At 42.0% G+C, this 13,617-nt stretch overlaps 1 protein-coding gene across 4 annotated transcripts in view; it reads left to right on the forward strand.

Annotated features, from left to right (window-relative positions):
• The window catches only part of arhgap1 (Rho GTPase activating protein 1), a 55,081-nt gene that overhangs the window by 17,871 nt on the left and 23,593 nt on the right, over positions 1-13,617 (forward strand). Inside the window, exons 3-7 of one of the 4 annotated variants that reach the window (XM_043706228.2) lie at positions 4,312-4,368; positions 4,707-4,808; positions 6,807-6,894; positions 10,609-10,740; positions 12,482-12,568. In XM_043706228.2, the coding sequence (XP_043562163.2) occupies positions 4,312-4,368; positions 4,707-4,808; positions 6,807-6,894; positions 10,609-10,740; positions 12,482-12,568 (466 nt within the window). The remainder of the gene's footprint in view (positions 1-4,311; positions 4,369-4,706; positions 4,809-6,806; positions 6,895-10,608; positions 10,741-12,481; positions 12,569-13,617) is intronic. The other 3 variants (XM_043706229.2, XM_043706230.2, XM_043706231.2) reach the window with 3 other exon arrangements.

Below are 13,617 nucleotides of genomic sequence, written 5' to 3' on the forward strand. Positions count from 1 at the left end.
CTTAAATATTGCAATTGTACCACATCCTCTGGCAGCTCATTCCATACACGTACCACCCTCTGTGTGAAAAAGTAGCTCCTTAGGTCTCTTTTATATCTTTCGCCTCTCACCCTAAACCTATGCCCTCTAGTTCTGGACTCCCCGACCCCAGGGAAAAGACTTTGTCTACTTATCCATGCCCCTCATAATTTTGTAAACCTCTATAAGGTCATCCCTCAGCCTCCGACACTCCAGGGAAAACAGTCCCAGCCTGTTCAGCCTCTCCCTATAGCTCAAATCCTCCAACCCTGGCATCCTTGTAAATCTTTTCTGAACCTTTTCAAGTTTCACAACATCTTTGCGATAGGAAGGAGACCAGAATTGCACGCAATATTCCAACAGTGGCCTAACCAATGTCATGTACAGCCGCAACATGATCTCCCAACTCCTGTACTCAATACTCTGACCAATAAAGGAAAGCATACCAAACGCCTTCTTCACTATCCTATCTACCTGCGACTCCACTTTCAAGGAGCTATGAACCTGCACTCCAAAGTCTCTTTGTTCAGCAATACTCCCTAGGACCTTACCATTAAGTGTATAAGTCCTGCTAAGATTTGCTTTCCCAAAATGCAGCACCTCGCATTTATCTGAATTAAACTCCATCTGCCATTTCTCAGCCCATTGGCCCATCTGGTCCAGATCCTGTTGTAATTTGAGGAAACCCTCTTCGCTGTCCACTACACCTCCAATTTTGGTGTCATCTGCAAACTTACTAACTGTACCTCTTATGTTCGCGTCCAAATCATTTATGTAAATGACAAAAAATAGAGGACCCAGCACCGATCCTTGTGTTACACCACTGGTCACAGGCCTCCAGTCTGAAAAACAACCCTCCACCACCACCCTCTGCCTTCTACCTTTGCGCCAGTTCTGTATCCAAATGGCTAGTTCTCCCTGTATTCCATGAGATCTAACCTTGCTAATCAGTCTCCCATGGGGAACCTTGTCGAACGCCTTACTGAAGTCCATATAGATCACATCTACTGCTCTGCCCTCATCAATCTTCTTTGTTACTTCTTCAAAAAACTCAATCAAGTTTGTGAGACATGATTTCCCACGGACAAAGCCATGTTGACTATCCCTAATCAGTCCTTGCCTTTCCAAATACATGTACATCCTGTCCCTCAGGATTCCCTCCAAAAACACCACCGATGTCAGGCTCACTGGTCTATAGTTCCCTGGCTTGTCCTTACCACCCTTCTTAAACAGTGGCACCACGTTTGCTAACCGCCAGTCTTCCGGCACCTCACCTGGCTATCGTTGATACAAATACCTCGGCAAGGTAGCACTTCGACCACTGACAGGGAATGCAGGTCAGGTAGCGAGTCTTGTGCCTGTTGTGAACAGCTGTAAATAAATCAATGTAAAACCAATCCAAGTATTAGGAAAAGAGCCCAAGTGATCCCATAGACCATTAATATAGCCTCCCATGCAGCCATTCTTGGCAATGGCCAACTTTGAGTATAAGTTGGCTACACTGAAGTTGGGCTTCCAATGTGGCCCTCATTAGCAGTGAACGACTCAGTGCTTGTAGTTAATGGCATTAGATAGGCCATTGTAACCCATGTGCATGTTACACCCTCAGAAATTGTGCATGCTCCTGGGAAACTTTTAATTTGGCATATTTCTTAGATATTCTTGAGACTTGAATGCAACATTGTAAACTCCAGGAGACTGAACTGAATGATATGACTAATCACAGCTAGTTACTATTAACTTTCTCAAATGTGAAATGTAGCTTAGGCTCAGCTAATAACAAATCTATGTTACTAATCTTGAAGAACTTTCACACCTCCTCCTCTTCAGTTGTCTGAGGGAGGGAAAAGAAAACTGCTAGGAATGTGTTTGAGTTAATGAGGCTTGATGTTTCTTTAAGATATTAATGGAGCTCTGTGATATTGACTATTATATCTACGTTGACTTGGCTAACCAATCAGTTCTACCCTACTGTTCTTTTCCCTGAGCTTTCCTTTAGAAATTTGCACAGATTTGTTTATTAATCTGTGATGTATAAATCTCTAAACAATGGCGATTTCCAAATTATTTGCACAATTGAAAAGGCAGGTGTTGTAAATACCCTTCTTTCTCTGTGTGGTTGGTGTGTGTTGGAGCTGATCTGATTACCTCACATGCACATGCTCCTATGATAACCTTTCATCCCCTTAGGAATCACGAATCTACCTACCTCTGCCTTAAAAATATTCAAGGGCTCTGCTTCCGGCACTTTTTGGGAAAGAGAATTTCAAAGACTCACGATCCTTTGTGAGAAAAAATGTCTCCTTATCTCTGACCCAAATGGGCAAGCCCTTACTTTTAAACACTAGTTCCTGATTCTACAGTTTCCCACAACAGGAATGTATCTTTACATGTACCCTCCATATGTTTCATTAAAATCACCTCTTTCAGCTGTACACTCCAACAGAAGCAAGATTAGCTTATCCAATATTTCCTCATAAGACAACCTGCCCAGCCCAGATATTAGTCCAGTAAACCTTTGCTGAACTGCCTCTAACAGAAGTACATCTTTTCTTAAATAAGGTAAGCAATACTGTCAAACAATAGCTCAGATATGGTCTCTCAAATTCCCTTTATCCAAGTGAGCACAATTTCTGAGGGTGTAACATGCACATGGGTTACAATGGCCTATCTAATTCCATATATAAATTGTAAGAAGTTGATGCCCTTGCACTGATCCCTGTTGCACACCATTTGTTATATCTACCCAACCGGAAAATGACCCATTTAAGCCTAGCTAACAAAAAATAATCTTTTCTCCATGCTAATATGTTATCCCCTAAATCTTCAGCTGTTATTTTCCACAATAACCTTTAACGTAGCCCTTTTATCAACTGGCTTCTGGAAAGCTTAAGTGTGCATCAACTGGTTCCTCTTTATTTATAGCTCAAAAATCTCCAATGTGTTGGTTAAACGTAATTTTTCATTCACAAAACCATGAAGTAACCTGTGTCCGACTGTAATATCTTTAATACTAGCTCCTAATATCTGCCCTGTGACAGATGTTAAATTAACTGGCCTGTACATTCCTGCTTCCTGTCTCCCTCCACCTTTGGGGAAAGAAGTTACATTTGCTGTTTTACAGTCTGATAGAATCTTCACCGAATGCAGGAAAGTTTGAAGAATTAAAACCACTGCACCAAGTTTTTCATGAGCCAGTTTTTTTGACATCCTAAGATAAGTCCATCAGAACCTGGGGACTTGTCAGCTCACAGCTCAAACAGTTTGCTCAGCAGCACTTCCCTGGTGATTTTCTTGAGTTCCTCCCAGCTTTCTATTTCCTGATTAACACCTATTTCTGGGATTTCTTGTATTCTCCGTAATAACGACTAGTATAAAATACCTATTCAATTCATCCTTATTTTCCATTAATAACTTTCCACACCCACTTTCTATTGAATTAAAGCTCACTTTTAACTTTCATTTTTAAATATCTGTAGAAACTCTTAACTTTTTCACATTTGTATTTGATTTTCTCTCGTGCAGTACTGTAATGTTTCTCTCCTTATTAATCATTTAGTCATTCCGGTTTAAAAAAAAAAATTCTGTCCAATCTGCTCTCCTGCCATCCTTCTTTGCACAATTATGTGCGTTTTCTTTAAGTTTGAAACCAACTTTTTATGGTGGATTCTCTCCTTGGAACTTTTCTTTCTTGTTGCAGTGTACCTACTCTGTACATATTGAAATACCCCCCTTAAATATCCACCACTGCATCTCTCTTAACCTATTCCTAACTTAATTTGCCACTTCACTTTAGCTGGCTGTGCTTTCATGACCTCACAATCACCTTTGTTTAAGTTTCAAATGCTAGGCTTGGGATCCATCTTCTCTCCCGCAAAATATAATGATTTTACACGTTTGCTGACAACAAGAGGCATCTTCACTGCAAAGTCATCAAATCTCTTTGCACAATGCCAGGTCTAGTATAGACTGCTGTCTTGAATCGTTCCAGAAAGTGCTGTTCTAAGAAACTGTCCCAAAAACATCCTATGAACTCCTTGTCTAGGTTACTTATTCCCGTCTAACTTTTCCAGTCTTCAAGTAGATTAAAATCCCCTATGATTATCTCTGTGCCTCTCTGATAAACTCCGATTGCCTCTTCCTTTAACACTTCAACCTCCCATCCTTAAGGAGGTCTGTAAACCACTTCTCAAGAAGTCCCTGATTGCCTTTGGCATTTTTATCTTTAAGAAGCTGCCTATACATCCTGATTTCTTGAACTGATGTTATCCTAACACCATGGTTGATTTTTAGTTTCAGAGCAGTCTTCTGCAAGGAAAGATGGCAAAGAGGGAGAGCTGCCATATTCAGGTAAGTATTTAAAGATGTCAATTGAGAGGACATGAGAGTGAGTGAATGGGAGATTGAGCTGAGGTGGTAGGTGGCTCATTGAGGATTGGGAGTATGATTGTGTGTGTGTGGGGGGGGTGCTTAGTGGAATCCCTAAGTTACACTAAAGAGTGTAATGATTTTAGGTCGGTATTTGGATGTGTAATACCTATCTAGTTCAAATCTCTGACCAGTTTACTGCCTGTGTTTACTGACTGATACCTACCTACGCTTTACTGGGTGTAGAGCACACCCTCTAATACTTATATATATATGCACATGATGTGAGTTTGGAGGCTAAATATTCTCTTGATTTCCAGCAGACAATGAGACCTTGCCTGAAGTTGTTGATACTCCCCCTGATCTGAAGTGGGACGATCCATACTATGATATTGCAAGACGCCAAATTGTGGAAGTAGCAGGTAAGTGGCATAAAATGGTCTGTAATTACTATTGTTCAGAATACAATTATGGAGTTGGATGAGGAGGAAAAATCCAACTGGAACCCTTCTGATGCAACTCCTTGTGCTTGCCAGGTTTTGTAGTATCTCAATGAAGGAGTGTTCTTTCCTGTGAGCAGCTTCCCCTTTTGTTTCTGCCATGAGAAAGGGATTCTTAAAATTACCTCAACTTTTTTAAATTTAAGATTACATCGATTATATGCCTGAGAAACAGGTCATTCAGGCAAACCAGGTGTGCAATTGTTTGGATTCTGCCCGAGTCTCCTCCCAATTTTCCTGGTCTAAACCTGCCATCATAACCCTTCTCCCTCAAATGCTCTCTATCTTCCCCATATGTGTTTCTGTCCTAATTTCTTCAACTACTCCTCGTGGTAGCAGTGTCCATATTCTCAACACTCGTGAGTAAAGATAAATTCCCTATTTGATTTCATCCTGATTATCTTATGGTCTTTAGGTATGCCCACCTCTCCACGTCCCACACACACAAACTCCCCCATGTGTTATCTCTGTATCTGCTGTCTTTTATTTCGTATCTTTGTCAGAGTTTAGACAAATCTCTCTCTATTCTGGTGTTCCGATTTGTCCCTCGGTTTGCCCAGGGCTGGGGATGCAGAAATTGTGCTGCTTTACCTTGTGAGGTGTTGGATGCTAATAGAAGCCATTGTCATGTTTGGGTCCCTTAACTAAACTGTGGTTGTTTCCATGTGTTCTTCTCTCCTAGAATAATGTGAATCTTGAACGGATTTGGAACAGACTAAGTTTGTTAGGCTGTGATGTGTTACTTTCATTTAGTGCCCTGACCTCTATGATGGGTGGATATAATATCATTCACAGTATAAGTAGAGAGTCCCAGCTACACCTGCTAGATGTGGGTGTCTTGCTGAATATACACAATGTTACGGCTGCCATTGTCAGCCCTATTTGGAATGCAGTAAAAACTTTCTGGATTTAATTGGAATGTTACCACTAAGTGAAAGGCTATCTCTACATGGTTGAAATCCATGCTGCTAGAGTTTCTGTTTGTCTGATGTCTTGTGCACACTGTCTTCCATAGGGACACATGCACTTTTCACCATGTAGTAAGGCTCAGTTTGATGTGGTTTTGTATGTTGCACAAACGACTGTTCTACCTGACGTTGCAGCACCAGAGCCACTAGGTACAATATGCTTTGTACTTCTCAAAATTCTGGGAGCATTGTTCCTTGCATTATAAGTGTTGTGGAATTGATCAGTAAGCTGTTTAATTGTATGTTTCTAATTGGCACCCCACGTTCAATTTGGATTGGAATTTCCTCTTCAGTTTGATGTGTGTGAAGGGGAAGAAACTATTTTCAAATATTTAGAAAGGATTGCATAGAAAGTACAGGTCACAGGCGAGGCCATTTGACCCAATTGGTCTGTACCATTGTTTATGTTGTACAGGACTCTCCTCCCACCTAACTTGATTTAACCATCCATCTTGTGTTGCTTTCTTTCTCACGCTTCGCTTGCTTTCCCTGTAAATAATGCGGCAGCTACTACATATGATATAGCCATTCACATATTTGCTGATGCTTTGAGGTTTTTTTTATCCCTTCCTTCATAGTGAGACAATTTTATTTGGTTCCTGAGCACTGTTTCCCACAAACAAGCCTTGGATTTTGGATGTGATGAACTCTGTAACAGTGTAGGGTTAGAAGAGCACCATCAGGAGATGGTGAGGAGGGATCACACATTTGGTTGTGTCCAAATACTGTTCTTCATTCTGAGACCTTTGTAGATGAACCAAGGCTACAGGAAACCCTCATGACAATACTCAAACCAGATTTAAAAAGAAAAATTATTGATTGGTATCCACAATGTTTAGTTTGCAAATGTGATTATTCAAGGTTTATTTTTCAGTGAAAGGCTCTGACTGGTTCACTGGAGAGAATGCTGGTTTGTGTGAAATGAACTGACCCAGCCTGTCTATTCCTACAGGGGATGATAACTTTGGCAGGAAGGTGATAGTGGTCAGTGCCTGTCGGATGCCTCCCAGTCACCAGTTGGACCATACCCAACTGCTTAAGTGAGTTTGCCACAAGAAACGTGTTTTTTTTTTTGTCTCGTAAAGTGCCACACCCTAAACACCCAGAATAAATGAATCTTTGAATGCAACTTGACTTAGAGGACATGGGACAGTTTGATAACTGGGGATCTTAAGTTATCATGGAAAATCCAACAGAGGTAGAATTTTTGTTTTGTCTAGTATTAACACCATATCCTCTTGAGCCTGGATATAATGTTGAATTTGTACACCAACGAGTTATTTTGAGAGGGGATTAAGGGAATTAATGGAATAGCAAATAGAATTTTCAGGAGGCTATAATCAACGAATAATGAGACTCTTTGCTGGAAAATCTTCAAAACAGAGCGCTTTCTATCATTCCCACCCCATTCCCGAACTGGCCAAGATCAATCAGCAAGTGGAGTTAGAGGGACTGTCTCTTGGCCAAACACCACACACTTCTTGGGTCCCCTTGTGGAACGTTGCTGCTTGACAGCCTATGATTCTTAACCCCCACCCAGAGGTCAACAGAGTAGCCAGTTTAATGGGGCAAGAGAGTCAGCAGTGCTATGAAATTGATTAATCTTAATCTGGAACTTGTGGCTACCAGTTGGAGTAGATATGACGGTGTGGAGCTTCCTAGCAATTTACTGCTTTGGGTAATCAGCGACTTTGCGATATTGAGCTGGATCTTAGTCAGCAGCTGGTTTCCCGCAAAGCCTAACCTCCTGATTCCTTTCTCATTGTTGAACTGTTTTGTGGCACACAGTTGGAATTCTTTCTGGAGTGATAAGCTTTGCTATCAGGAGGTGGCTGATGTGAAAGGAGTCAAAAGCCCCAAAATACTACTGTCCAGGTTGGCTCAGCATTCTCCATTCTCAAAGCTTAGCTTCTGCCAGCATTTTCTGCAGTTGTTAATTGACTCGCTCTAAAGATTAACTCAGTTATGCTGATGAGCTCCTTGATCCTCAACATTGTCTCATCGTAACCACAATCATTTTCAGTTGTCATTATTTAGGAACTAGAGTGGGACAAGTTTCTCTTTGAACTGAGTTCTGTTTTTGTTGAAGTGTTGATAATACTGTGGGTCTAGAAGGTTGTGGCAGACTGTTCATTTTGGGTGCACAGTGTGCACTAAGTACTCCCAGTACAGATAAAACACCTAAATGTTTCTATTAGAACCCTGACAATGTGTCTCAACTATCTTCAAGCGTGTAGAAGGCCTAAACCTGCCACTCTGCACACCAGCCATCCAGGAGTCCTTCTTATTATGCTGTGCCACTTGGAGCTAACCTACCCAAACCCACTTAGGGCCTTACATCTTGTCAGGAAATGAGCACTCTCTTTCTCGGTCTGGGGTGTATTTCAATCATGACTGTGACCAACCTGTCTTTAAAGACAGATATTGAATGAACACTTTGTATCTCTCTTCATAGTGGATGCAAATTACATGTTGGTAATAGAGGGTAACCATGGAGATAAAAAGTAAAAAAAAACTTAAGTAAATAATAACAGCAGAGAAAATTTATTGGGAAATGAAAGAAACTAAGGTCTGACAAATCCCTAGGACCATAGTCTACACTCTATGGTTTTAAAAAAAAAAAAACTGCTGAGATAGTGAGTGCACTGGCTATGATTGTCCGTAATTCCCTATTTTCCTGAACTGTCCCAAAAGACTGAAAATGACAAAATGTAACCCTGGTACCCGAGAAAGGAAAGAGAGTGAAAATCGGCCACCTCAGTTAGCCTGAGATCAATCATCGGTTAAGTGCTGAAATATTTTAAAGAAGAAGAACAAAGAAAATTTACAGCCCAGGGTCAGGCCGTTCAGTCCTCCAAGCCTGAGCTGATCCAAATCCACAAACCTGTCGCCCAATTTCTAAGCATCTTTACTCTCTGCTCCCCACCTACTCATGCATTTGTCCAGATGCACCTTAAATGAATCTACAGTCCCTGCCTCTACTACCTCTGCTGGCAACGTGTTCCAGGCATCTACCACCCTGTGTGTAAAGTACCTTCCACGTGTGTCCCCCTTAAACTTTTCACCTCTCACCTTGAAAGCGTGACCTCTTGTTATTGAATCCTTCACCCTGGGAAAAAGCTTATCTCTATCTGCCCTCTCTATACCCTTCATGATTTTATAGACCTCAATCAGGTTCCCCCCTCAATCTCCTTTTCTCTAACGAAAACAAATCTAACCTACTCAACCTCTCTTCATAGCTAGCACCTTCCATAGCAGGCAACATCCTCGTAAACCTTCTCTGCACCCTCTCCAACGCATCCACATCCTTTTGGTAATGTAGCGACCAGAACTGTACACAGTATTCTAAATGCGGCTGTTTTGGTAAAGAAGTCTGAACAGAGCACTTAGAGAAGAATAGTATAATCAGAAAAGCTAGCATTTTTGAAAAGTATATCAGAATTTCTTTGGTGGAATTAGTAGGATAGATGAAGGGGAACGAGTAGCTGTAATTCACTTGGATTAATAAAGTCCATTAGATAAGGTGCCTTACAAAAGAATAATAGAGTCATAGAGATGTACAGCATGGAAACAGACCCTTAATATGCAAGATAAGGCCTCATGGAGTTGAGGGTAATATACATGGATACAGAATTATATTCAGGATAATGGACAGGGAGCAAAGGGCTTGTATAAACAGGTTATTATCAAGTTGGCAGACAATGACTTCAGTGTTGCAGGTATCAATGGTGAGACCTCAGCTATTTTCAATCTGACTTGGACAAGGAGGCCGAGAGTAATATATCTAAGTTTGATTATGATGCAAAGCAAGATGAAAACCTTAGCTGTGAGGAGGACACACAGAGGCTGGAGAGGTAAAAACAGGTTAAGTTAGTGGGCAGCAAGGTTCCAGAGGGAGTATAACATGAGGACTGTGAAATTATTCACTTTGGTAGTAAGAATAGAAAAGCAGGATGTCCTGGACAAGGCATGAAATGTGCAAGTGTTGATGTTCAGACAGACTTTGGTGTACTTATACAATGGTAACATGTAGGTACACCAAGTAATAGAAACGCAAGTGGCGTGTTGACAGTCAGTGCAATAATGAGGAGGCTTTGCTACATTTATACAGAGACCTGCAGAGACTACATCTAGAGTACTGACTGAGGTTTGATTTCTGTGTCTAAGGAAGAATATATTTGTAATGGACAAAGTGCAGTGACGGTTTACTAGATTATGCCTGGTATAAAGGGTTGTCCTATGATAAGAGACTGAATAAATTGGGTCTGCACTGTAACGTTTAGAAGAATGAGAGGTTGGCACATGCGTGATCCTGAAAGTATTTGCTATTGCTTCCTGTAGCTGGGAGATTTCCAGCAGAGGGGCACAGTCTCAGAATAAGGAGACTATCATTTGGCACCGGTATGAGGAGAATTTTCATCACTCCAAAGAGTGCAAATCATTGGAATTCTCTATCCCTGAGGGTTGTGAACGCACCATCATTGAGTATTTTCAAGGCTGCGATAAACTGATTGTCCTTTCAGGGGATGGAGATGTGGAGGTGAATGGAAAGTGTAAATGGCAGAAAATATTTGTATCAAATGATGGATAGCCACGTTGTCTATTCCTGCTCCTTTCTTTATCGTCTTTTCTTAAGGTGTTGGATTTTAGTTTTGTTTGAATCTTTGATCATATTTTGTAATTAATGAATATCAATTCATCAGTGGAGTTTGGGGCTTGCAGTATTGAATCTGTTTCTATCTCCTCAACATTAGATACCTGAAGCACACGCTGGACAAGTATGTAGAGAGTGACTACTCAGTTGTGTACTTCCACTATGGACTCAACAGTCAGAATAAACCTTCGTTTGCTTGGTTACTGGAAGCCTACAAGGAATTTGACAGAAAGTAAGTATATTTGTACCTTAGATAGGCTTTTCAACATTTCAATTAAATGAGCTTGGATCTCCCATTCTGTTCAGTGCATTTTGCTGCATTGTACTCATACAAGAGAGAATGCATGTGTCCAGTCTGGAGGAGTGCTTAGATCTGGTAAGTGGATTCTTCCAGGTCGTCTGTTGATTTGATAAAATGAATGTGTTTCTCCTGCTGGTGGTTCGGGGTGGGGTTGGGGGAAATGATACAAGCCAAGTCCGAGAATGTAAGTCAGATTGGAGAAAATTGTACAACAAACCTGGTCAAAGCACCTGATGTTCCTGATATTCTGTGCCAGCTCCTGTTACTTGATACAATATGGTGTGAAAGCTGAAGCAGTTCAGTGACCACTGCATTATTGTCCTTCATTTCAAAGCAGGTTCAGTTAATCCAGGTAACCAAGGCAGCCAATTGTGTTGGGAAAAAGGTACCTTTTAATGAATGATGCTGAGGCCTTCTCTGTTCTTCAGAGCAGGCCTGATTTTAGCATTTCAAGCTGCAGGCAACAACACTGACATTGCAGCTGTCCATCACTGATGTATTTAAACATTAGGGTATGTGCTCAAACCCTGAGCTGGTACTTGAATTCACACCTTTTTGACAGAATTAAGATTAGATTCCCTACTGTGTGGAAACAGGCCCTTCGGCCCAACAAGTCCACACCGGAGAGTAACCCATTTCCGTCTGATGGATTCCCCTAACACTGGGCAACGTGGCACGGCCAGTTCACCTGACCTGCACATCTTTGGACTGTGGGAGGAAACCGGAGCACCCAGAGGAAACCCACGCAGACACGGGGAGGGTGTGCAAACTCCAGGCAGACAGACAGACACACCCGATGCTGGAATCGAACTTGGGTCCCTGGCGCTGGGAGGCAGCAGTGCTAACCACTGAGCCACCATGCCACCCAATGATGCCACTATGCCAGGGCTAAAGCTTTTAGTAATTCTGCCCTTGCTGTGTGCCAGAATGACCTGTATTGGAGGCTACATTAGATTCAGTTCCTTGGTTGTTCAGCTATTCTGTATAGAATGCTGTGATTGATCTTGTTCTTTGGGTTAGGAAGGAAGAAAACGTGTTAGGATTCCTGCTCCCAGCTGCTGAGCAACTATTTATGAGTGGGTTAAGCTGAGTTGAGATGTGATAGCACTAGCTTGATCCTGGATATGAAGGAACTGTTTCATTACGAGGTGCTTCCTGAAAAGGTGATTGAAGCTGAGTCCTTGAACATCTTCAAGGCAAAGGTAAGGCGATTCTTGCTGAGGAAGAACCAAAAGGTTATCAGGGGTAGGCAGGAATGTGGATTTGAGGTTGCAAACAGATCAGCCATGATATTATTAAAAGAGCAGATTCGAACAGCTGAATGGCCTACCTGCTCCTAATCCGCACGTTCCTATGTGCTTTCGCATGTGATGGATTTTAATTAAGGGTAGCCAAGTGCGTGAAGCTTGTCCCAAAAGAGTTGCAGGCAGTGGTTCATCAAGTGAGCCATATTTAAACAGCTTCACTCTGGGTGGGCCGTGTCTTCTCCTCTTCATCAGCAATCAAGGAAACAAAACTCAGTCAATACCATAACGATTTTGAACCGTCACTCCCCAGCGATGGAGGAACCCAGCGTGATTGAACTGTCAAAGCTATGAATTTTCCCTGTAAAATTAATCCCATGAAAAGAGTGCATTGTATTCAGAAACCTGGATTATTTTCATCCACACAGATACAAGAAGAACATCAAGGCTCTGTACATCGTCCACCCTACCAGGTTCATCAAAGCACTCTTGGTTGTCTTTAAACCAATAATCAGGTTGGTCCATGCTAGTTCATTCTGAATTTAAAAAAACAGTTACAAATTCATTACTTGCATCTTAAAAATTGCTGTTAATAATTTACTTTTCTGTCACAGTTTTCTCTTAGACAGGTTAGCATTGTCCTAGCTAATCTCAGTCAGGCCAGCAGTGCAATACTCTGTGGTTGGCATGTTTCTAATGCTGATTGTTACCCACTGATGACTGCTGAGACATAATATTAGGGTTGAAGTTGACTGTAACAATTTCGTAGTTGAGTGTTTGGTGCTGGAAAAGCACAGCCGGTCAGGCAGTATCTGAGGAGCAGGAGAATCAATGTTTCAGGCATAAACCCTTCATTGGAAAGGGCTTATGCCCGAAACATCGACTGTCCTGCTCCTCGGATGCTGCCTGACCGGCTGTGCTTTTCCAGCACCACACTCTTGACTCTGATCTCCAGCATCTGCAGTCCTCACTTTCTCCCTGTAATGATTTCATGATGTATAGCCCATCTCCATGACAACATGCACATAGACATGGAGCTTACATGCTCTTAATCCTCACTCACAATGACTTGTTAAATTCCGTAGTCCTTTAGGCTAGCAAAACGTTCCAAGGCGTGTCAGAGGAGTCCTGTTCAGGCCATTTGATGAAGACAGTTTTTAAGGACCCTCTGGTGGGGTGGGGGGGGGGGGGGGGGGGGGGGGGAGGGAGGGAGGGGGAGGAGAGCTAGGAAAATGAGGCTTCGGGAGGAAATGGAAGAGGTTAGGACTTCCAAAGCTGAAGAAACATCCACCAATGGGATGTACAAGAGGCAAGAATTGCTGGAGTCCAGATATTTTGGAAGATTGCACGGAGGGAAGAGGTTCCAGGGAACGTTTTGGCTGAGCTTATGTTTATGTACAGAGGAACCTCGATTATCCGAAGGACACAGGTGGGGAGTATTTTGTTCGGTTAATCGAATTCCGGATATTCGAATGCAAGGCATGGGGAACTTGCGATCTTGCTGGATATTCCGATGTTCGGACAATCGAATTCTGGATAATCGAGGTTCCTCTGCAGAAGGGGC

The sequence above is a fragment of the Chiloscyllium plagiosum genome, unplaced genomic scaffold (genome assembly GCF_037043375.1).
Source record: "Chiloscyllium plagiosum isolate Xiang-an unplaced genomic scaffold, Cpla_swu_hap1 HiC_scaffold_18, whole genome shotgun sequence".
In the NCBI taxonomy this organism is placed as follows: Eukaryota; Metazoa; Chordata; class Chondrichthyes; order Orectolobiformes; family Hemiscylliidae; genus Chiloscyllium; species Chiloscyllium plagiosum.